At 40.2% G+C, this 24,717-nt stretch overlaps 1 protein-coding gene across 6 annotated transcripts in view; it reads left to right on the top strand.

Moving 5' to 3' along the window:
* The window catches only part of PLD1 (phospholipase D1), a 354,936-nt gene that overhangs the window by 182,555 nt on the left and 147,664 nt on the right, over nt 1-24,717 (top strand). For all 6 annotated transcript variants that reach the window (XM_053572730.1, XM_053572727.1, XM_053572729.1 and 3 more), the window contains 3 exons: nt 16,426-16,554; nt 17,437-17,555; nt 19,625-19,738. In XM_053572730.1, coding sequence (XP_053428705.1) covers nt 16,426-16,554; nt 17,437-17,555; nt 19,625-19,738 — 362 coding nt within the window. The remainder of the gene's footprint in view (nt 1-16,425; nt 16,555-17,436; nt 17,556-19,624; nt 19,739-24,717) is intronic.

Below are 24,717 nucleotides of genomic sequence, written 5' to 3'. Positions count from 1 at the left end.
GAGTTAGGGTCCAGCTAACATGCCTGGATGTGAGCCACTTGTGGCTAACAGGTGCTAGTAAACCTGTAAGTTAAGCTGGTTAGTGCTTCCCAGCATTCTTTAGTCTAGGGACCCTGTATTTTACGAAATGCATGAGTTAACTACAGGCCATGAATTAAAGCTCTAATGTAACTGTTGCACAAATCTGCATTTTGCACATCATTATGACATTGTTACACATTTTAAGATGGAGAACACATCTGAGGAGACATTGTATTTGTTGGGCAAGTGCTTGACGCATGTGTGGATTCCAGTGAAATGGAATGGTCCCAGTGATTCCTGTACTCAGCAGCACCATCCTGGGAGCCAGGAAGCCTCTGGGAAGTGCAGGGAGCCAGGTGAGGGTGCACATAGTTGCAGATGTCAGAGGTAAAGGGTTATAAACAGGTGCAGAGAATGCCTTGTAATTCTGGTGTGTGCCCTTGCTGCTTTAGAATTGAAATTAGAAATGAAATGGGGAGTGAGGGTGCCACTTAATGGAGTTTGGGGGTCCAAATTATGACCGAGCACTGCTAACAGTAGGACTGGGAACAAGCAGGAAAGATGTGATTTGGGTGCTGAGTATACTGAGTGACTGTGCCAGGCTCAGACTCACAGGAAGATACCCAGTTGCTGGAGGATGCTGACGGGCATGGTCTTCTGCGTTGACCAAAAGCATCCTTGACATCTGCTCACAGCCCCTAACTAATGAACTGCAGCACTGTTGACAGGCAGAGACAGAGAAATCCTAAATGTCGGTGAGTGAGGGATGGTGAGGGATATAGTGAAGGGTTAATCCCTTTGATGGAATTGGGCAACTATTAAAATCTGTAATTAGGGATATAAAAATAAATGTAGAAGATTTGTTTATTTAATAAGATATTCATAGAGCTCCTATGACACTCTGGTCACTCTTTTGGGTACTAGAGATGTAGCCAGCAAAACAGATGAAATGCAGTTCTCTTAGTGTGGGACAAAGGAGGAACTGGGATACAAACAGAAGGTCAGACGTGTGGTATGAATTTTCCCAGAGAGCAGCAGCAGGATGCAGAAAGGCAGAGAGGAGGGGTCGCTGTCTTCCAAAGGGCTGTCAGAGGACACGTCTTTAATGGGGTCAGTTTCTAACAGAGATCAAAGGAAAAGAGGATAAGAAACTGGCAGGGAGAGGACACCCCAGACAGGACAGTGACTGTGCAGGGTATGAGGTGGGAGGGCTGAGTGTGCCCAGGGCTGTGGCTGCAGTGAGGGGGTAGGGCCAGATAATAGGAGCAAATCCTGGAGGTGGGCCTGGGCTTGTGTGTGGCGTTGTGGACATTGCTAAGAATTTTGTCTTTGTGTTAGTAGGAAGGCATCAGATGGTCCTGTGAAAAGGGCAGACCAAAGTCTGACTTATAGTTCAATAGGATCATCCTTCAGAACAGACCAGGGTGGCAAATGGTGACCCTGCCAGTACGGAATATACTTTGAGGGTCAGGCTGACAGCATGTGCTGATGCCCTGGATGTGGGGGTGAGAGATGGGGAAGACTCCAAGTCTTTGGCTCCACTGGAAAGGTGGGATTTCTATGAACTGAAATGCGAAGACTGTGGGAGGAACAGGGAAGAGGAGTTTGAGGATGATTGTCATTATCAAAATATGCATCCAAGAGGCTAACAAGAATGATAAATGATGCTAATTTGTTAGGAAAAGTAGAACTTGAGGTGACTTTTTTCCATATTATTGGTACTGCTTTCATATTGCTTTTATAATCAAACATAAATACAAATTTAATTTTTTATTATGAAAAACATTAATTTACTTTTAAAAAGCCAAATGATGATATAGTCCTCCTAGAGCAGTACTCCCCAGACTCTCTTTCCCAGCCCTGAAGTTTCTAGAAGTTTCTGAGGACACTGAAGTAGATGGCAACAAGGCCCTCCTGCTGCTTCAGTGCCCACTTCAACCATAACCTGTATCATGACATAAACTCACATTGCCTTATAAAACTTGAAACCCAAATTAAGCATGGAGTAGCTCTTCACTGGGAATCTAAGCTGAATATTATCTTGAGCTAATAATTTCTTTTTCCTGTAGACATGAACAGAGCAGTTTGTCTGTGGTGTCAGTGTCACCTGACTGCAGATGGTCATGCTGTCGAGGCTCCTGTAAACCTTCTTGATGATATACCAACACCAGTGCAGAGTGTGCACATGAGATTTCTGTGGTTTCTAAACAAAACTACAATAAAAATGTGGCTAGCAACCATGGTAGACTCTTGTAATATATATTTTAACTCAAAATCACTCAGCCATCATCAAAACTTTTTTTCTTTTTGAAATTGTGTAGGAAGAGAGAGAATGTTGGAATGACATTATTTTGCTTATATTATCTATTTTTTTCCACAATTATACTCATTTCTTAATAGTTTTGAAATGTACCATTGCATCATGTACATTAGGTGACGTCCCCCCAAATATTCTCCCTCCTCCCATATCCCCCCCCCACCTCCCCTCTCTCTTCTCTTCCCTTCTACTTTCTGGACTATAGTTATGTTTTGCCATTCGTATGAGTGTGTAGGTGGTTATATATTGATTTCATAGTAGTATTGAGTATATTGAATACTTTTCCCCCCATTCTTGAGATACTTTACATGAATATGTTCCAGCTCCATCCAGGTAAACATAAAAGATGTGAAGTCTCCATCCTTTTTTGGCTGCATAGTATTCCATGTTGTACATATACCACAATTTGTTAATCCATTCATAGGTTGATGGGCACTTGGACTGTTTCCATATCTTGGCTATTATGAATTGGGCTGCAATAAACATTCTGGTGCCAATGTGTTTGTTGTGAAATAATTTTTGATCATCTGGGTATATATCTAGTAGAGGAATTGCAGGATCGAATGGTAGGTCTACTTTTAGTTCCTTAAGTGATCTCCAAACTTCTTTTCAAAAAGATCTTATTAGCTTGCATTCCCACCAGCAGTGTAGAAGTGTTCTCTTCTCTCCGCATCTGTAGTTTTGGGATTTTGTGATGTGAGCTAATCTTACTGGAGTTAGATGATATCTCAAAGTGGTTTTGATTTGCATTTCTCTGATGATTAAGGATAATGTGCATTTTTTCATATGTTTGTAGGCCATGCACCTGTCTTCATCAGAGAACTTTCTGTTCAAGTCTCTTGCCCACATAGAAATGGGGTTATTTATTCTTTTCTTATTGATTAGTTTGAGTTCCCTGTAGATTCTAGTTATCAGACCTTTGTCAGAAGCATAACCTGCAAAAATCTTCTCCCATTCTGAAGGTTGTCTATTTGCTTTACTTACTAGGCTCTTGGCTGTGCAAAAGCTTCTTAGTTTGATCAGATCCCAGTAATGGATTTTTGGCGTTGCTTCAATTTCCTGGGGGGTCCTCCTCATAAAATATTCTCCCAGGCCAATTTCTTCAAGTGTTTTCCCTGCACTCTCTTCTAGTATTTTCATAGTTTCATGTCTTAAGTTTAAATCTTTTATCCAGGGACAATCAATATTTGTTAATGGTGAAAGGTGGAAGTCGAGTTTCAGTCTTCTACAGGTCGCCAGCCAGTTCACCCAGCACCACTTGTTAAATAGGTGAATATTGAATATTCACCCCACTGAATATTTTTGATAGGCTTGTAGAAGATCAAATGACAGTAAGCAACTGAGTTCATCTCTTGGTTTTCTATTCTGTTCCATAAATCTCTATTTTTGTGCCAGTACCATGCTGTTTTGATCACTAAAGATTTATAGTATAGCCTGAAGTCTGGTAATGTGATACCTCCTGATTTGCTCTTATTTCTGAGTAATGTATTTCCTTTGAGGTTAAAACGAAGTACTATTTTTTCAAGTTCTGTAAAGTATGTCATTGGTGCTTTAATAGAGATTGCATTAAATCTGTAGATTGCTTTGGGTAGTATGGACATTTTAACAACGTTGATTTTATCCAGCCATGAGCATGGTATGGTTTTTTGTTTTTTGTTTTTTTTCTGCAGTTTCTGGCTGGGGCTGGGTTTGAACTCACCACCTCCGACATATGGGGCCAGCACCCTACTCCTTTGAGCCTCACACACCACCCTGTTTTGTTTTGTTTTGTTTTGTTTTATGTAGTTTTTGGCCAGGGATGGGTCTGAACCCACCACCTCTAGCGTATGGGGCTGGCACCCTACTCGCCGTCCAGCATGGTATGTTTTTCCATTTGTTAATATCTTCAGCTGTTTCTTTTCTCAGAGTTTCATAGTTCTCTTTATAGAGATCTTTCATGTCCTTTGTTAGGTAAATTCCCAGATATTTCATCTTCTTTGGCACTATTATAAAAGGAATAGAGTCCTTGATTGTTTTTTCAGCTTGACTATTGTTGGCATATATAAAAGCTACTGACTTGTAAGTATTGATTTTGTATCTTGAGATGCTGCTGTATTTCTTCATCACTTCTAAGAGTTTTAAAGTTGACTCCCTGGGATTTTCCAGGTATAGGATCATGTCATCAGTGAAGACTGAGAGTTTGATCTCTGACCCTATTTGGATACCCTTGATCACCTTCTCTTGCCTGATTGCAATGGCTAAGACTTCCATTGCTATGTTAAATAGCAATGGAGACAGTGGGCATCCTTACCTCATTCCTGATCTGAGTGGAAATGTTTTCAGTTTTATACCATTCAATATGATATTGGCTGTGGGTTTGCTGTAAATAGCCTCTATCAGTTTAAGAAATGTCCCTTCTATGCCTATTTTCTTAAGAATTCTGATCATGAAAGGATGCTGGATATTATCAAAGGCTTTTTCTGTGTCAATTGAGAGAATCCTATGGTCTTTGTTTTTTATTTTATTGATGTGATGTATTATATTTATAGATTTGTGTATGTTGAACCAATCCTGTAACCCTGGAATAAAACCAATTTGATCATGGTGTATAATTTTTTTGATGTGTTATAGAATCCTGTTTGCTAAGATCTTATTGAATATCGATATTCATTAATGATATTGATCTATAATTTTCTTTCTTTGTTGGATCCTTTCCTGGTTTGGGTATCAGGGTGATATTTGCTTCATAGAATGTGTTGGGAAGTATTCCTTCTTTTTCTATGCTTTGGAAAACATTGTATAATATAAGTACTAGTTCCTCTTGAAAGATTTGATAGAATTCGGATGTGAAGCCATCTGGTCCTGGACTTTTATTTTTAGGGAGATTTCGTATTGATGATGCTATTGCAGTGGTTGATATAGGTCTATTTAAGATTTCTAATTCTTTCTGGTTGGGTCTAGGAAGATGGCATGCTTCCAGGTATTGGTCCATTTCCTTCAGATTTTCATATTTCTGGGAATAGACATGTTTGTAGTAATCATTGAGGATTTTTTTAATTTCTGAAGTATCTGTTGTTATTTCTCCTTTATCATTTCTGATAGATGATATTAGAGATTTTACTTTTCTATTTCTGGTTAGGTTGGCCAAAGGTTTATCAATTTTGTTAATTTTTTCAAAGAAACCCAACCTTTTGTTTCATTGATCTTCTGAATGATTCTTTTGTTTAGCAATTTCATTTAATTCTGCCTTAATTTGGGTTATTTCTTTTCTTCTACTGGGTTTGGGGTTAGAATGTTCTTCCTTTTCCAGTTGCTTGAGATGATCCATTAAGTTGTTGGCTTCCTCTCTTTCTGTTTTCTTGATGAAGGCTTCCAATGCTATAAATTTCCCTCTTAGGACTGCCTTTACAGTATCCCACAGTTTTTGATAATTTGTGTCTTCGTTATCATTTAGTTCCAAAAGTTTGGTGATTTCCTTCTTAATCTCGTCTTTGACCCAGATATCAGTGAGCCTATGGTTATTTAGCTTCCATGACTTTGTTTGAGTATGGAGATTCCCATTTCTTTTGAGTTCAATTTTTATTCCATGGTGGTCCAAGAAGAAACAAGGAATAATTTCTATACTTTTAAATTTGCTAAGGTTAGACTTGTGTCCTAGGATATGATCTATTTTGGAGGATGACCCGTAGGCTGATGAGAAGAATGTATACTCAGTTTTATTATAGTTAAATGTTCTGTAGATGTCTGTAAAGTCCATTTGTTCTAGGGTCAGTTTTAAGTCTAATATTTCTTTGTTTAGTTTCTTCTTGGAGGATCTATCCAAAACTGTCAAAGGAGTGTTAAAATTCCCAACTATTATAGTGCATGAAGATATCAAGTTGTTCGTATCCATTAGGCTCTGCTTTATGAATTGAGGAGCATTCTGGTAGGGTGCATAAATGTTAATTATCAAAATCTCTTAATGTTGGGCATTTCCCTTGAGAAGTATGTAGTGACCTTCCTTATCTTTCTTTATCTTTGTTGCTTTAAAGACAATTATATCTGCTACTAGAACTGCAACCCCTGCTTTTTTCTGGTTTCTTTTTTTTTTTTTAATTTAATTTTAATTTAATTTTATTTTTTTAATTTATTTATTTTTATTGTTAAATCATAGCTGTGTACATTAGTGCAATCAAGGGGTACAATGTGCTGGTTTCATATACAATCTGAAATATTCTCATCAAACTGTTCAACGTAGCCTTCATGGCATTTTCTTAGTTATTGTATGTAGACGTTTGTATTCTGCCTTTAGTAAGTTTCGCCTGTACCCATTCTAAGATGCACCGTAGATGTGGCTCCACCCATTACCCTCCCTCCACCAAAACCTCCCCCCTCCCTCCCCCTTCCTTGGCCCTTTCCCCATAGTCTTGTGCTATAGTTGGGTTATAGCCTTCATGTGAAAGCTATAATTTAGCTTCATAGTAGAGCTGAGTATATTGGATACTTTTTCTTCCATCCCTGAGATACTTTGCTAAGACGAATATGTTCCAGCTCCATCCATGTAAACATGAAAGAGGTAAAGTCTCCATCTCTCTTTAAGGCTGCATAATATTCCATGGTATACATGTACCACAATTTGCTAGTCCATTCGTGGGTCGATGGGCACTTGGGCTTCTTCCATGAGTTAGCAATTATGAATTGGGCTGCAATATACATTCTGGTACAGATGTCTTTGTTATATTGTGACTTTTGGTCTTCTGGATATAAACCTAGTAAAGGAATTACAGGATTGAATGGCAGGTTTCTATTTGCCTGTATTATATGTCCATCCCTTCACCCTGAGTCTATTTTTATCCTTTAAGGTAAGGTGAGATTCTTATATACAGCAGATAGCCAGTCTGACTTTATGTATCCAGACAGCCAGCCTGTGCCTCTTTAGAGAACAATTTAAACCGTTCACATTAATTGAGAGAATTGATAAGCCTGGTTGTATTTTGGGTATCTTGATTTTTGGATGTCCTGTGGACAATTTTAATCCTTTCACCACTGTGGAAGTTGGGTTTTGTTCAAAAACTTTCTGGGTGAGTTTACTTTGGAGGCAGAGCATTGTGCTGGTAATTCTGGAGAATGGGTCTGAGAATATCCTGGAGAGCTGGTTTAGTTGTGGCAAATTTCTTCAACATGTCTATGTCATTAAAGTATTTGATTTCTCCATCGCAAATGAAACTCAGTTTAGCTGGATAGAGGATCCTGGGCTGGAAGTTGTTTTGTTTTAAGAGATTGAAGGTTGATGACTGTCTTCTTCTGCCTTGAAATGTTTTGGCCGAGAGATCTGCAGTTATTCTGATATTTCTCCCTTTGTAGGTGATGGTTTTCTTACATCTGGCTGCTTGCAGAATTTTCTCCTTCATCTTAACTTTGGCAAAGTTAATCACAATGTGTCTAGGAGATGCTTTATTTGGATTGAGTCTTGCTGGGGTTCTGAAACTGTCTGCTATCTGAAGTTCTGTATCTCTTGCAATGTTTGTGAAATTCTCCAAAACCTCTTGGAGTAGAGCATCTGTACCTTTAGGACTGTCCTGTTCTACTTCAGGAATTCCTGTAAGACGAATGTCTGATCTTTTGGAGTGCTACTACAACTCTCTCAGGGAATGATCAGGTTTTGTTCTCCATTGTCTGCCTCTTTGAGTGTTTGGGAACGTTCAAAAGCTTTGTCCTCAGTTTCAGAGATCCTTTCTTCTGCCTGGTCAACTCTGTTACTAAGGGAGTCTACTGTATTTTGGAGCTCCTCAACTAATGTTTTCATTTCCTTGAGCTCTGCCACAATGATATGTCTATATCATTGGTGACTTGGGCTTTGAATTCATTAATTCCTTGAGACAACTTCAGATCTACTCTCTGGAATTCAATTTCCATCTTTTCTTCCATTCTATTTATCTTATTTGTGATCCATATTCTGAATTCAATTTCTGACATTGCTGCCATTTGTCTATGCATGGCATCTTCAGTTGTATCTCCTTTGTCATTTCTTGTGGGGTGGAAGGTTGATCTACTCTGGTCATTCATGTTGCCAGAGTTCTTCTGTTGGGTCTGCACCATGTTTATTTTCAACTCTTTGGTTATTAGAACTGATAGATTGAATTGGGGTTCCCAGGTAGTAGAGATAGCCCCTTGCCAAAGCTCTAGGCTTTGTAATTGTGGCTTATCTCCTACAACCTTACAAAGGCCCCTTTCAGAGTTTTGGCCGGATACTCTGAGGACCTACTTGGTGAGATAGTGCAGGCTAGCTCTGTTTTGATATCAGCCAACCTCTACCCTATCCTAAGAAACCACACTCTTTGATTTAAATCTTGACTATGAAGAGATACAAACAGATGTGGCACCCAGCCCCCACCCTTCAGCTCTTTTCCACTACAGAACTTCAAAGTCAACCTCAGACTTTAACATTGTAATGGAAGTTTTAGCTATCGTAATTAGGGAATAAAAGGCGATCAAGGGTATCCATATAGGGTCAGAAGAGATAAAACTTTCACTTTTCGCAGATGATATGATTGTATATCTGGAAAACATCAGGGATTCTACTACAAAACTCTTAGAAGCGATCAAGGAATACAGCAGCATCTCAGGTTACAAAATCAACATTCATAAATCGGTAGCCTTTATATATACCAACAATAGTCAAGCTGAAGAAACAGTTAAGGACTCTATTCCACTCACAGTAGTGCCAAAGAAGATGAAATATTTGGGAGTTTATCTAACAAAGGACGTGAAAGATCTCTATAAAGAGAACTATGAAACTCTAAGAAAAGAAATAGCTGAAAATGTTAACAAATGGAAAAACATACCATGCTCATGGCTGGGAAGTATCAACCATGTTAAAATGTCCATACTACCCAAAGCAATATACAATGTTAATGCAATCCCTATTAAAGCGCCACTGTCATACTTTAAAGATATTGAAAAAATAATACTTCGTTTTATATGGAATCAGAAAAAACCTCGAATAGCCAAGACAATAGCCAATAGCCAATAGCTATTCAGAAATAAAAACAAAGCAGGAGGAATCACACTACCAGACCTCAGACTATACTATAAATCGATAGTGATCAAAACAGCATGGTACTGGCAGAAAAACAGAGAAGTAGATGTCTGGAACAGAATAGAGAACCAAGAGATGAATCCAGCTACTTATTGTTATTTGATCTTTGACAAGCCAATTAAAAACATTCAGTGGCAGGCGGCGCCTGTGGCTCAAGGAGTAGGGCGCCGGTCCCATATGCCGGAGGTGGTGGGTTCAAACCCAGCTCTGGCCAAAAACCACAAAAAAAAAAAAAAAAAAAAAACATTCAGTGGGGAAAAGATTCCCTATTTAAGAAATGGTGCTGGGTGAACTGGCTGGCAACCTGTAGACTGAAAGTGGATCCACACCTTTCACCATTAACTAAGATAGACTCTCACTGTATTAAATATTTAAACTTAAGACATGAAACTATAAAAATACTAGAAGAGAGTGCAGGGCAAACCCTTGAAGAAATCGGTCTGGGTGAACCCCCAGGGTAATTGAAGCAGCTTCAAAAATACACTACTGGGACCTGATCAAACTAAAAAGCTTCTGCACAGCCAAGAACACAGTAAGTAAAGCAAGCAAACAGCCCTCAGAATGGGAGAAGATATTTGCAGGTTATGTCTCTGACAAAGGTTTAATAACCAGAATCCACAGAGAACTCAAATGTATAAGAAAGAAAAGAACAAGTGATCCCATCGCAGGTTGGGCAAGGGACTTGAAGAGAAACTTCTCTGAAGAAGACAGACATATGGCCTACAGACATATGAAAAAAATGCTCATCATCTTTACTCATCAGAGAAATGCAAATCAAAACTACTTGGCGATATCATCTAACTCCAGCAAGATTAGCCCATATCACAAAATCCCAAGACCAGAGATGTTGGCATGGATGTGGAGAAAAGAGAACACTTCTACACTGCTGGTGGGAATGCAAATTAATACATTCCTTTTGGAAAGATGTTTGGAGAACACTTAGAGATCTAAAAATAGCTCTGCCATTCAATCCTATAATTCCTCTACTAGGTATATACCCAGAAGACCAAAAGTCACATCATAACAAAGATATTTGTACCAGAATGTTTATTACAGCTCAATTCATAATTGCTAACTCATGGAGAAAGCCCAAGTGCCCATCGATCCACGAATGGATTAATAAATTGTGGTATATGTACACCATGGGATATTATGCAGCTTTAAAGAGATGGAGACTTTACCTCTTTCATGTTTACATGGATGGAGCTGGAACATGTTCTTCTTAGTAAAGTATCTCAAGAATGGAAGAAAAAGTATCCAATGTACTCAGCCCTACTATGAAACTAATTTATGGCTATTACTTGAAAGCTATAACCCAGTTATATGGGGGGGGGGAGGAGAGAGGAGAGACGGAGGGAGGGTGATTGGTGGGATTACATCTGTGGTGCATCTTACAAGGGTACATGTGAAACTTAGTAAATGTAGAATATAAATGTCTTAACACAATGACTAAGAAAATGCCAGGAAGGCTATGTTAACCAGTGTGATGAAAATGTGTCAAACGGTCTATAAAACCAGTGTATGGTGCCCCATGACCACATTAATGTACACAGCTATGATTTAATAATAATAAGAAAAAGGTCAACCTCAGAATTTTCCAGAGTGGACAGCCCCAAACATTGGTTCTAACCAAATTGTCTCATGCAAACCCTGCCCAACAGAGAGGGATTCAAGGCCAATTCAAAGCAAAGGGATTTAAACCACAATTGGAGGCGGGGATCCACACTCCCCACCGCCAGACTCAGTCCACACTATTGTCTGCTTGTGCTCACAGGCCCAGCTGGAGCCAGGGGCAACACCCCTGCCCAGTGGTCTCAGTCCATACACAGCCTCTGGAGTAAGGTCTGGAGTAGTGCTTGCCAGACCAGTTGGAGTCAGGGGACCATGCCCTCCCTTGCCAGTGTCAGTCCACTGCCAGTCTGTTTGCAGACTCTGTTGGAGTCAGGGCACCAGGCCTGCCCTCTGGTCTCAGTCCACACACAGCTAGCCTCTGCTTGCCAGACCAGTTGGAGTCGGGGGATCACGCCTCACCTGCCAGTCTCAGTCCACTGCTTGGTAAGACTCTGCTCACCAGACTTGCTGGAGGCAGTGGAGCATGCCCTAGTCCTCAGGGCTTGGTTCACACCCAGTAAGCCAGGGTTCTGTTGGAATCAGGAGATCACGCCCTTGCTCTCAGGTCACAGTCCACACCTATCAAGCCTCTGATTGCAGGCCCAGCAGGGACTAGCCCTGTCTGCGAAACTCAGTCCACATGGGGCAACCACTCTCCTGCTGTGGGTGCCATCAGAGCTGGGGGTTGTGCACCCTGTCCTGCCAGACACAGCCCGAACTGAGGGTCAACACTACCACCGGCTGGGCATCGTCATAACCAGGGGACTGCCCCTCCTCCCACTGAGTGTCCCTTTCTTCCCACACCCTCTTTCTTCCCTGTTAGTCACAGATTCTGTCCTGATGGTTGGAAGTCCATCCTATGCCCAGGTCTCTCAGGACAAGACCAAATACTCTATGCTCTGCAGGAGGTAGAACTTCAGACCACCATGTGAAGGGGAAAGGGTGGACTGGGAGTTTGGACTTGTGGGGGAAAAATATCTGTTCAATTATATGCATGGTAGGGTAGTGTCTAGGTTCATAAGTGGGACCACCCTAGAGAAAGAGACCTGGAGTTTAGAGGCTCTCTCCAGCGAGGTAAAATGAGAGGTCTTCTGTTTCCTGCTCGTTCGCAGATAGCCTGCAGCAGGCCTCTTGCTTGGGGGAGGGGTCTCCTGTCCTCTAGTCAATAGGCTTTGTACCTTTAATTTGTTTTCTTGAATGCTCTTCCTTGGAGTTATAGCTTGCTGAACTTCTTTCTTGGTTCAGCTCCCCGTCTTTGGCTTCATAGAGTCTGATTCCGTCCAGTTTTTCTTCCTCTGCTCAGGAGCCTCTGACGAGGGTTGCTACCATTCAGCCATCTTTATAGTATCTATTTTTAAAAGGTTGAATTTAATTCTTCTCATATGCAGCAATTGTTTGCTGATCTTTTACTTTTAAGCAATTTAAATAGATAAGTGAGGGGATAATTATTTTTGCAATTTTAGTTGAGACAAGCTTTTTAAATTTGAATATCTAATCATAAGGGATGAGGAATAGTACATTAAGCCACTTATAAATTCAGTTGTCAGGGATACAATGGGATGTATGAGACTCACTTTGCGTTGTCAAAAATCTTATATCTAATGGATGAGCATTAGATTTAAATATTTGACAAGCCAGGTACCTTAGTAAGTCATCAAGGGAAAATACTGCTGCTGCCAAGAGTCATCATTGGAGCCATTTCCACAGATGGGATACAGGTCCATAGATCCTTATCCACAATTCCAAAATCCAAACAGTGTTGAAAACCAAAAGATCTTTTAAATATAACTCATTGGGGACTTGTATTGGGACTGGCCTTGAACATCGGTGGTAATTTAGTAGGTAGAGACTAAGAAGGGAGAAAAACAGACAGTTCAGGCAGATATTACATCTGAAGGTAGGAATATAGGAAATGCCAAAAGTGTTTATTTCTGCACCTTATTTCTGCATTTCTGGCCTGAGTGTGGAATGCGGTGAGTACACAGAGGTCTACAGTCTCTTGTACAAAACCCTTGGGATCAGAAGCACTTCAGAAACCAGAAGGTTCTGGATTTTGGAGAGGTAATGGAGGACTCATGCCCTGTTATAATCATCACATTATGCTCCTAGAAGGGTTCAGGAGACACCTGGAATGCAAGCAAACCACTTATATTTGTGCAGTACCAAGTGAGATCAATAAAGATAACAAATCCATTCTTGTCTGTTCAGATCAGGTTTTGCTAATTCATAAGCTATAAAGAAACATTTGGGTTTTCAGAGCTTTTGGAGTTTGAAATTATGTTTGTTAGTTGTGTAGAATGAGGTGGGAGGATGTATTTGAACCAGCTTAGGGAGGGCCTTAATGTTAGCCCGAGACATCACATCTCATCCATGGAGTGCTGGAGAGTCCCCTGGGCTTGGAGCTTAAGGGTGAGATTTTGCAAAGGTTACTCTAGAGACACAGGGGATCTGACCACCTTGGGCCAGTGGGTCCAAGAGTGATGTGAATGGGAGAAACTTTTTCCAAAAGAAGAATCAGCAGAACTTCAATATGATTTAGGTGGGTGGAGAAGTCAGTGAAGCAGAGAGACCAAAGCTGATGTAGTCTTGAGTGGCTATGAGTGGGAAACAGAAACCTCAGGGAAGGACTTAATTCTGTGGGGATGATAAGTTTGTTAGCTTTAGATGTCGTTTTAATGTTCCCATGGGGCAACTATGTAGACAGTGTCAATTCAGGCACTGGAGGTGACCATAGATCTGGAGCCCTAAACAGGCCAGGCCTAGAGGCACACTCTGAGGAGGATACAGAAAAAAAAACCAGGAGAAAGAAAGTCTTGCTGATGAGGAGGAGCAAGGGAGGCAGGACAGGAAGGGCAGTTTGGAGCAGCAGTAGGAGAATGGAGCCTCGGAACCCAAGAGAGGAGAAAAGGGGGCAGCGAGGCCGGAAGCGCCCAGTGAGTGCAGGCCCTGAAGGAGGAGGGTACAGAATGGGGGACCCTGAAAGAGAAGGGTGCAACAGACCTGTGTGGAAAGGCAAGGCAGGTACAACTGTGCAGCTGTCGGGGAGCCTGATACAGCCCCACGAGAGACTCGGCCTGTGGATCCGAATTGCTGAGGCCCAAAGTCCTCCCCACCTGCTCATAGGTGGGCACTCATCACAGGAGCTGGTGTTTGGCGCCATTGCTTTAATAGAATAGTTCATTCGTTCTGAAGAGGACCCTGATTTATTTGAAATAGTTTTTAACACATGGTTAAAAACAAAAACAAATTTGAGTTATGAACAGTTTAAATTTAATTAGTACCAATATAATTTTCTGACACTAAGAATTCGTGTTGTTCTCTTTTCCTTATCATAACTAGTTGTTACTTGAAAATTAATATTTAACTGGTGTAGGTGTGTTTATGTAAAGCCTTAGCTTAGAGTTCCTCAGTCGATGAAAACAAATTATATATATTTTTCTTAATTTGAAATTTGACCCATCATTTATCTCATTTTTTCATCTCTTTTTTTTCTTTTTCTTTTTTATTTTAACAAATGTCCTGCTTGCTATAAAGAGCCTATAGGTGAACAAGCAGAACTACTATTACTTGGACCTGTCAGTCTTACCCTCAGTAAAATAAATCCCTGGGAGAAGTCAATAGAAGTCTATTTTTAATATTATTTAAATTTGCTAATCTTTGGTGCTTTAAGCCATTTTTCTTATATAGAAAATTTCTGTCGCCTTTAGAGTATAATTAATCAGTTTGAGGTAGAATATTGTCACTGTGTGTGATGACTGCATAAAGCATTTATTTTGCAAATATTTATTGACTGACTGGATGCCAAGAGCTACACAAAGTACCCTGTTTCCCCAGGAAACAAGTGTCTTAAAATAAGACAGCGTCTTATTTTAAGGTGTGCTCCCAAAGATGCGCTAGGTCTTATTTTCAGGTGACATCTTATCTTTCCTGTAAGTAGGTCTTATTTTCGGGGAAACAGGGTAGTGAGGGGATGTGGTCCCCACTCCTGAAGACTTTATAGACTAATGGGGGTGGTGGAACCTCCTTACAAAATTGCATCCCAGAGTCCCAGGCATTGGGCTGTGCAATTGTTAATGGGTTGATAGCAGTGCTAGTGACTGGCTCTCCCTACAGGGGTCTGAGAGGTCTCTCCAGGGCAGGTGACAGCTAATGAGGCCCTGGAAGAGGATCAGGCCAAGAGAGAGGGAAGAGCATTCCAGGCAGAAGGAAAAACGTATCAGTTGCGTGGAGGCAGTACAGACTGGACCTGTCAAAATACAGTGAAAATGTACAGTGTATGGGGCCTGGGGCTGAGTAGGGAAACAAAAACCAGAATGATAGAGAGTTGCCTGTTTGGGAAGCGCCTTCTCTGCACACTAAGCCCTTAGGACATGAACTACCTGTGGGCAATAGGTGATCCTAGAAGGCTTCTAGGTGATGAGTTTGCATCTTACAAAGACAGTTCTGGGACAGTGTGGTGGTGGGAGAGGATCAATCCAGTCCTCTTCTTGGCAACTGCAGGCAGCAACCTTTATTCATTCCACAAGTGTTTTGCATCCAGTGTGTCTTTGTAATGCTCCTCTCTGTGCCATGCTGGTCTGTGGTCGGTAGTTCCACTGGTCTTCCCACTTCATTGATTTTGTGGTCAATGTATTTCCTAGTATACAAATTATTTTACTCAAAGTATTTGCCCTTAAGTAAAGTGGTCCTGGCAAGTTCTTTGTGAAATGCTACTTTAGATTGCTGCTTTTGTGCCTGTATCATTAGCTTCTGTCTGTCATTGTTATAATTTTTATGAATACCATTTATGAGGATGGGAATATAGGATGTTAGAGCCCAAAAGAGCTTAGCTGTTGTCTGGGTCAAATTCTTCCTTTTACACATGAATTTCTGACCCAGAAAGTTGAATCTCACTGTCACTTAGCTAGTTAATTCCAGGGCCAGAACATGGGCTGTCCTCAATTGAGGTCCTTTTTTTATGAGACATAAAAGACAAGAATTATGCATCAGGTGTGCGTTGCACTGGCTGAGGAAAGAGGAGTGGCATGAGAACTCTGTTGCCTCTGCACAGCAGGCTTCTCCCCTCCCCTGGCTTTCCTGCTCCCTCACAGACCTGCCTCGTGAGTTCTGTATTCACATTATCCTGTGCTGGTCTCCAATGATCTGGTAGGTGGGAGAATAAGCTGCTCAACTGCCTTTGAAGGTCAAATTTTGTTGTCTAATGATGAACCTTGTGATAGCCCCAAGCACTCACTAAGAATAAACCTGTGTGAGTCGTAAACCCTTGCTAGCCCACAGCCTCTGTCAGAATGGATGGATGCTGCTTTAGGAGTCTGAAGAAGGGGAGAAGTTTTTAGATGTTTAATAAATGAGAGCTAAGCCTTGCTGTCTGGGGCTCGCCTGATCCACAGCCTCTGAGAGGGATCTGCTGTGTTCGCAGATACCGGCTCCATCCGTAGTTTACAGACAGACATGGGAGAGCTGCATGGGGAGACCAGATTCTGGCACGGGAAGGACTACTGCAATTTTGTCTTCAAAGACTGGGTTCAGCTTGATAAGCCTTTTGCTGGTGAGTAAGATGCTGGTGGCATTTTTCTTTTTCTTTGGTGCATCTCAGCAAGTATGCGTGTGTATGATCTAAATGCCTTTTGTTTTACTTTTGAAAATTTGGTAAAATTTTGGAGACACAATTTAATCATTAGTCTTAAACTTATAGTTACCGTAGGAAAAGAACAAAACAGAGCTGAGCTGATGAAAGCTCCAGGTTTCTTATAGGCCAGTGATTTTTCAGTGGGTATGCTGTGGTACACTGGTGTGGCATGAGAGGATCTTAGGTGTGCTATGAAAATTTTTAAAGATCATTAATGAAATTATTTTTGAAAGAAGTTCAAAGCACAGTAAATATATTCTTTTTTTCACTCTTTTTTTTTTTTGATCAACATAATTTAGGTGTGCTGTGAAAGTTTAACTATAGGTTCAATGTGCCATGAGATAAAAAAGATTAAAAGATACTGCTTTAGGCATATTTGGAGGGGTAATAATGTATAATTCTCCAGTATGGAGCCTTTCTTTGATCACCTTAGTTTCTTTTTATCATCTCCATTTTCCAGCATTGGAAGGGCGTATTTTCAGATTATCATTGTGCTTAAAATGCCTAAAGAAGATACAGATGGCACTCCTGCCACTGTTACAACAAGAGGAGAAATAAGTTTATAGTGTCAAGTACAAAGCCTTCAGTAATTTGTACCACTCTTGTCTTGCTTTGTCCAGTGATCCTCTAATCTAATTGCAGCAGAAATAGATTTGCTGCTTGTTGCTCTATCCAAGCCAAGAAATGCACATGGAATAGACAGTGACATGTTTCCTTTTACGAATCATAGCTGGAGCCAGAAGGGGCTTCTGTCCCCAGAACAAAGTTAATGACTGATCTTTTCCTGGTGCCCCTGGACAGATTTCATTGACAGGTACTCCACACCCCGAATGCCATGGCATGACATTGCCTCTGTAGTCCACGGGAAGGCTGCACGTGACGTGGCGCGCCACTTCATCCAGCGCTGGAACTTCACGAAGGTACTTGAATGTGGCTCCGATGACTCAGCCCACAGGAGGAGAGGCAGGGCTAGTCAGAGGAGGAGTCCTGAGGGGGCAGAAGGGACTTGCAGCTACAGCAATGCCACCTGTCTTCTGTTGGTGGGCATCATCGTCATTGTTGCTGGCTGGGCCTCTAGACAAAAAAAAGCAACGTTCCTAAACTTCCACATCACAGACAATTCAGAATGTGGAGAGGTAGACCTCAGGGCCTGTCAGTTTAGTTCTTTTAACATCTCTTAGTACTGGTTAAGCATTTACTGGCCTGGGTTCAATAGTCACATGGAGGCTGTGACAGGGCCTGGGAGCCTGGTTTAGTGGACAGGGCTCAAGCCTCAAAGGCCCTCCCAGTCCTGCAACTGCTCTGGGGTCATGCTGGTGCAGGATTCTGAGAGCTTATTCTGAGCAAAGCAAGCAGCACAGAAGATGCAGATGTTTTTCTTTTCTCCAGACTGTGTCCCCATCACCAGTCAGAACTTAGTCTCAGTGAACTAACATCACAAATTAAGCACTTATCATCCAGGTGTTGTTAAAGTTCCACTTTATTCATTTGAAATGAGGACAGGGCATATTTCCCTCTGATAACTTGGAAAATGGTTTAGTTTTATCAACACTTTGGAGTCTCACTTACTTTTCATTCACATAGACATTGTGAAAATTGAGCAGAAGTTCTAATGGAAACATTTTAAAGAAAAATTTAGGGGATATGGATGAATAGAGGAGATGTCTGTCACTTTTACTGTTCTGGCAAAGATCAAAAAAACAACTTCTAATATTTATAATTGGGTTTGGGGATTTTTGTGTTTTGTTACCCTTCTCGTAGGATGGTAAATTGGTAGGACACAGATAAGTTTTTTTTAAAGTATGCAACTTTGAGGTGGCACCTGTGGCTCAAAGGAGTAGTGCACCGGCCCCATGTGCCGGAGGTGGTGGGTTCAAACCCAGCCCCGGCCAGAAACTGCAAATAAAGTATGCAACTTTGGTCCAAAAAACCTATTTCCACATATTCAAGCTAGAGAAGTAATCTAATAAGGTAATTTACTTTCTATTGTGTCTAATAATTCAAGTAAAATTAGAACTGAAGTGTTCATTAACAGGAATTTATTAAACAAATGATTCTTTTATACCATTTTACTATGAATTTATTAAAACAACAATGTAGTGCTGTATTGATGTGCCAAGATATCTGTAACACGGCAAAATTAGTTTATAAAACAGTAATCTCATATTTGCAATTATATAATTATATGCCGCTATAGTGATAGATTACCTTTAATCCTTCTTTACAAATACAGAAAAATGCACACTTGCTACAAAAGGTAAAAGAGGAATATAAGGGAAATAGAAAACAGATACAAGTAATCTATAGCCTTTCACTTAGAAGCATTCACTGTTAAAATTTTTCTTACCCTTTTTTAAATGAATCTAAGTTTATCTTATTTTATTTATTTACTTTTTGAGACAGAGTCTTAAGCTGTCACCCTGGGTAAAGTGCCGGGGCGTCACAGCTTACAATAACCTCAAACTCCTGGGCCCAAGTGATTCTCTTGCCTCAGCCTCCCAAGTAGCTGGGACTACAGACACCCGCCACAATGCTATTGGCCCGGGCTGGATTCAAACCTGCCAGCTCTGGTGTATGTGGCTGGCACCCTAGCCACCTAAGCTACAGGCACAGAGCCAAATATCTTTTCTTTTCTTTTTTTTTTTTTGAAACAGAGTCTCAAGCTGTCACCCTGGGTAGAATGCGGTGGCGTTATAGTTCACAGCAACCTCCAACTCTTGGGCTTAAGTGATTCTCTTGCCTCAGCTTCCCAAGTAGCTGGGACCACAGGTGCTCAGGACAATGCCTGCCTATTTTTTGGTTGTAGTTGTCATTGTTGTTTGGCAGGCCTGGGCTGGATTCAAACCCACGAGCTCCAGTGTATGTGGCTGGCACCCTAGCTGCTTGAGCTACAGGCACTGAGCCCTAAATTTCTTTTATAATCAGAAAATAGGGAAAAATGGACCTCTGTTCTCATTTGAATGTTTTTATCTCTTTTTCTTTATTTTAGATTATGAAGTCAAAGTATCGGTCCCTTTCTTATCCTTTTCTACTTCCGAAGTCTCAAACAACAGCCCTTGAGTTGAGATACCAGGTACCTGGGTCTGTCCATGCTGATGTGCAGGTACGTCTGGCTTTTCTCTGTGACAAAGTGCCACCCAGTGAAATTGCTCTCTGGCACTAAATCCCTCTGCCCTTGGCTTCAAGGTTTTCAATGACAGCTATTCCAAAGCAAATCTAAATGGGCCTTTTCAAATTCAGTATTATATTTTCTGTGTTAATTGTATTCAATTCACTCTGTTTAAAAACTCTTTTATAAATGTAATAAATTCAAGTCCTCAGAAAGGGCCATGGTCAAGGAAAGGCTATTTCTGTAAGTCCCTCCGAAGTGACCCTGGCCACGTGACCCATAGCAAACCTCAACTGCTTAAGCACCAGGACAGGGGCTGACACTCAGCAGCTGAGAGGCCGGTTATGGTTCAATCCAATTTTAGTTCCTAACTAACCAAATGTCTTTTAGTTGCTCTTTTAATGGATTAGGGAATTTACTTAATAGAGTTACAAAATTTTACCACATACTATTCAACTATCTCAAACTACAAAAAAGAATACTCAAACCCAGCTAGCTATCGATACAGGTGGAACTTGAAATTCTAGTCTGGTGTTACCCAGTTTGCTCCCTTTATCAACCACAGCGCAGATATCCCAAGATCTTGTGGGACCAGACTGGGAGGGGCCACCTTTGGCATTGCCTTTAGTTCAGAGTCACCAGTGTTAGCATCAAAGGCACTGTGTAAATGAAGAGCCACCTGTCTGCTATGCCGCATGTCACCAATATGGACTCACGTACTACAGACAAGAATATCAGTGGATGCATTCTGTAAATGAAGTGTTTAAATGAAGTCCCCATTAGCCCATGTCACAAAATCCAAAACTATAGATGTTTGCATGGATGTGGAGAAAAGGGAACAGTTCTGCACTGCTGGTGGGAATGCACACTAATACTAATACTAATACTTTCACCTTTTGGAAAGAAGTTTGGAGATCACTTAGGGATCTAAAAATAGATCTGCCATTTGATCATGCAATTCTTCTATTAGGTATATATCCAGAAGACCAAAAATCACTTTATAACAAAGATATTTGCACCAGAATGTTTATTGCATCCTAGTTCATAATTGCTAAGTCATGGAAGAAGCCCAAGTGCCCATCAACCCACGAATGGATTAATAAATTGTGGTATATGTACATTATGGAATATTATGCACCCTTTAAAAATAGAGACTTTACCACTTTTATGTTTATGTGGATGGTGCTGGAACATATTCTTAGCAAAGTATCTCAAGAATGGAAGAAAAAGTATCCAATGTACTTAACTCTACTATCAAACCAATATATAAGCACCCACACTTTCATATGAAAACTAGAACCCAACTACAACCCAAGATGAAAGGGAAAGAGGAGAAGGAGGTGAGGGGAGGAGGGAGGATGGGTACAGGGAGGGTAATTGGTGGGACCACACCTATGGTGCATTTTACAAGGGTACATGTCAAATCTACTAAGTGTATAAATGTCTTTTTTTTTATTTTATTGTTAAATCATAGCTGTGCAATCGCCTGTACCCATTCTAAGATGCACCATAGATGTGGCCCCACCCATTACCCTCCCTCCACCAAAACCTCCCCCCTCCCTTCCCCTTCCTTGGCCCTTTCCCCATAGTCTTGTGCTATAGTTGGGTTATAGCCTTCATGTGAAAGCTATAATTTAGCTTCATAGTAGGGCTGAGTACATTGGATACTTTTTCTTCCATTCCTGAGATACTTTGCTAAGAAGAATATGTTCCAGCTCCATCCATGTAAACATGAAAGAGGTAAAGTCTCCATCTTTCTTTAAGACTGCATAATATTCCATGGTATACATGTACCACAATTTGCTAGTCCATTTGTGGGTCGATGGGCACTTGGGCTTCTTCCATGAGTTAGCAATTATGAATTGGGCTGCAATAAACATTCTGGTACAGATGTCTTTGTTATATTGTGACTTTTGGTCTTCTGGGTATAAACCTGGTAAAGGTTATAGGATCGAATGGCAGGTCTATTTTTAGGTCTCTAAGTATTCTCCAAACATCCTTCCAGAAGGAATGTATTAGTGGGCATTTCCACCAGCAGTGTAGAAGTGTGCCCTTTCCTCCACATCCACGCCAACATTTCTGGTTTTGGGATTTTGTTATGTGGGCTACTCTTACTGGGTTAGGTGATATCTCAGAGCAGTTTTGATTTGCATTTCTCTGATGATTAAGGATGATGAGCTTTTTATCATGTGTTTGAAGATTTTGCGTCAGTCTTCTTTAGAGAAGTTTCTCTTCAAGTCCCTCGCCCACCCTGAGATGGGGTCACATGTTCTTTTCTTGCTAATACGTTTGAGTTCTCTGTGGATTCTGGTTATTAGACCTTTATCGGAGTTATAACCTGCAAATATTTTCTCCCATTCTGAGGGCTGTCTGCTTGCTTTACTTACTATATTCTTGGCTGTGCAGAAGCTTTTTAGTTTGATCAGGTCCCAGTAGTGTATTTTTGATACTGCTTCAATTGCCTGGGGAGTCCTCCTCATAAAATATTCACCCAGGCTGATTCCTTCAAGAGTTTTCCCTGCACTTTCTTCAAGTATTTTTATAGTTTCATGTCTTAAGTTTAATCTTTTATCCAGTGAGAGTCTATCTTAGTTAATGGTGAAAGGTGTGGGTCCAGTTTCAGTCTTCTACAGGTTGCCAGCCAGTTTACCCAGCACCATTTGTTAACTAGGGAATTTTTCCCCACTGAATGTTTTTAATTGGCTTGTCAAAGATCAAATAATGGTAAGTAGCTGGATTCATCTCTTGGTTCTCTATTCTGTTCCAGACATCTACTTCTCTGCTTTTGTGCCAGTACCATGCTGTTTTAATCACTATGGATTTATAGTACAGTCTCAGGTCTGGTAGCATGATTCCTCCTGCTTTGTTTTTATTGCTCAGTAATGTTTTGGCTATTCTAGGGTTTTTCTGATTGCATATAAAACAAAGTATTATTTTTTCAAGATCTTTAAAGTATGACAATGGAGCTTTAATAGGAATTGCATTAAAGTTATATATTGCTTTGGGCAGTATGGACATTTTAACAATGTTGATTCTTCCCAGCCATGAGCATGGTATGTTTTTCCATCTGTTAACATCTTCAGCTATTTCTTTTCTTAGAGTTTCATAGTTCTCTTTGTAGAGATCTTTCACGTCCTTTGTTAGGTATACTCCCAAATATTTCATCTTCTTTGGCACTACTGTGAAAGGAATAGAGTCCTTGACTGTTTGTTTGGCTTGATTATTGTTGGTATATATAAAGGCTACAGATTTATGGGTGTTGATTTTGTAGCCTGAGACATTGCTGTATTCCTTGATCACTTCTAAAAGTTTTGTAGTAGAATCCCTAGTGTTTTCCAGATATATGATCATATCATCTGTGAAGAGTGAAAGTTTGATCTCTTCTGACCCTATGTGGATACCCTTGATTGCTTTTTCTTCCCTAATTGCAATGGCTAAAAATTCCATTACAATGTTAAAGAGCGATGGAGACAATGGGCAACCTTGCCTGGTTCCCGATCTAAGTGGAAATGATTTCAATTTCAATACGTTATTGACTGTGGGTTTGCTGTAGATGGCCTCTATTAGTTTAAGAAATGTGCCTTCTATACCAATTTTCTTAAGTGCTCTGATCATGAAGGGATGCTGGATATTATCAAAAGCTTTTTCTGCATCAATTGAATCATATGGTCTTTATTTTTAAGTTTGTTTATGTGTTGAATTACATTTATAGATTTACATATATTGAACCAGCCTTGAGACCCTGGGATAAATCCCACTTGGTCATGGTGTATAATTTTTTTGATGTATTGTTGGATTCTGTTTGTTAGGATCTTATTGAGTATTTTAGCATCAATATTCATGAGTGATATTGGTCTATAATTTTCTTTTCTTGTTGGGTCTTTCCCAGGTTTGGGGATCAAGGTGATGTTTGCTTCGTAGAATGTGCTGGGTAATATTCCTTCTTTTTCTATATTTTGGAAGAGGTTTAGTAGTATAGGTACTAGTTCTTCTTTAAATGTTTGGTAGAATTCTGATGTAAAGCCATCTGGTCCTGGGCTTTTCTTTTTAGGGAGATTTTGTATAGTTGATGCTATTTCAGAATTTGATATAGGCCTGTTCAACATTTCCACTTCGTTCTGGCTAAGTCTTGGTAGGTGGCGTGCTTCCAGGTATTGGTCGATTTCTTTCAGATTTTCATATTTGTGAGAGTAGAGTTTCTTGTAGTATTCATTAAGGATTTTTTTGAATTACTGAGGGGTCTGTTGTTATTTCATCATTACCATTTCTGATTGATGAAATTAGAGATTTTACTCTTTTTTTTCCTGGTTAGGTTGGCCAAAGGTTTATCTATTTTATTGATCTTTTCAAAAAACCAGCTTTTGGATTTATTGATCTGTTGTATAATTCTTTTGTTTTCAATTTCATTTAATTCTGCTCTGATTTGGTTATTTCTTTTCTTCTGCTGCGTTTGGGGTTGAAGTGTTCTTCTTTCTCCAGTTACTTTAGATGTTCCATTAAGTTGTTGACTTCCTCTCTTTCCATTTTCTTGAGGAAGGCTTGCAGTGCTATAAATTTCCCTCTTAGGACTGCCTTTGCAGTATCCCAGAGGTTCTGATAATTCGTGTCTTGATGTTTTGTTCCAAATATATGGTGATTTCCTTCTTAATCTCATCTATAACCCATGTATCCTTCAGCATAAGGTTGTTTAGCTTCCATGTTTTTGTATGGGTATGCAGGTTCCTGTTGTTATTTAGTTCAACTTTTATTCCATGATAGTCTGAGAAGATGCAAGGAATAATTTCTATTTTTTTAAATTTGCTGAGGTTAGATTTGTGGCCTAGGATATGGTCGATTTTGGAGTATGTTCCGTGGGCTGATGAGAAGAATGTGTATTTAGTTTTGTTGGGATGAAATGTTCTGTTGATGTCTGTTAAGTCCAGATGTTGAATGGTTGAGTTTAAATCTAAAATTTCTTTGCTTAACTTATTTTT

This window comes from Nycticebus coucang, chromosome 20, assembly GCF_027406575.1.
Source record: "Nycticebus coucang isolate mNycCou1 chromosome 20, mNycCou1.pri, whole genome shotgun sequence".
NCBI classification, from domain to species: Eukaryota; Metazoa; Chordata; class Mammalia; order Primates; family Lorisidae; genus Nycticebus; species Nycticebus coucang.
The sequence above is the reverse complement of the archived record's forward strand: the minus strand, read 5'-3'. Positions and strand labels throughout refer to the sequence as shown.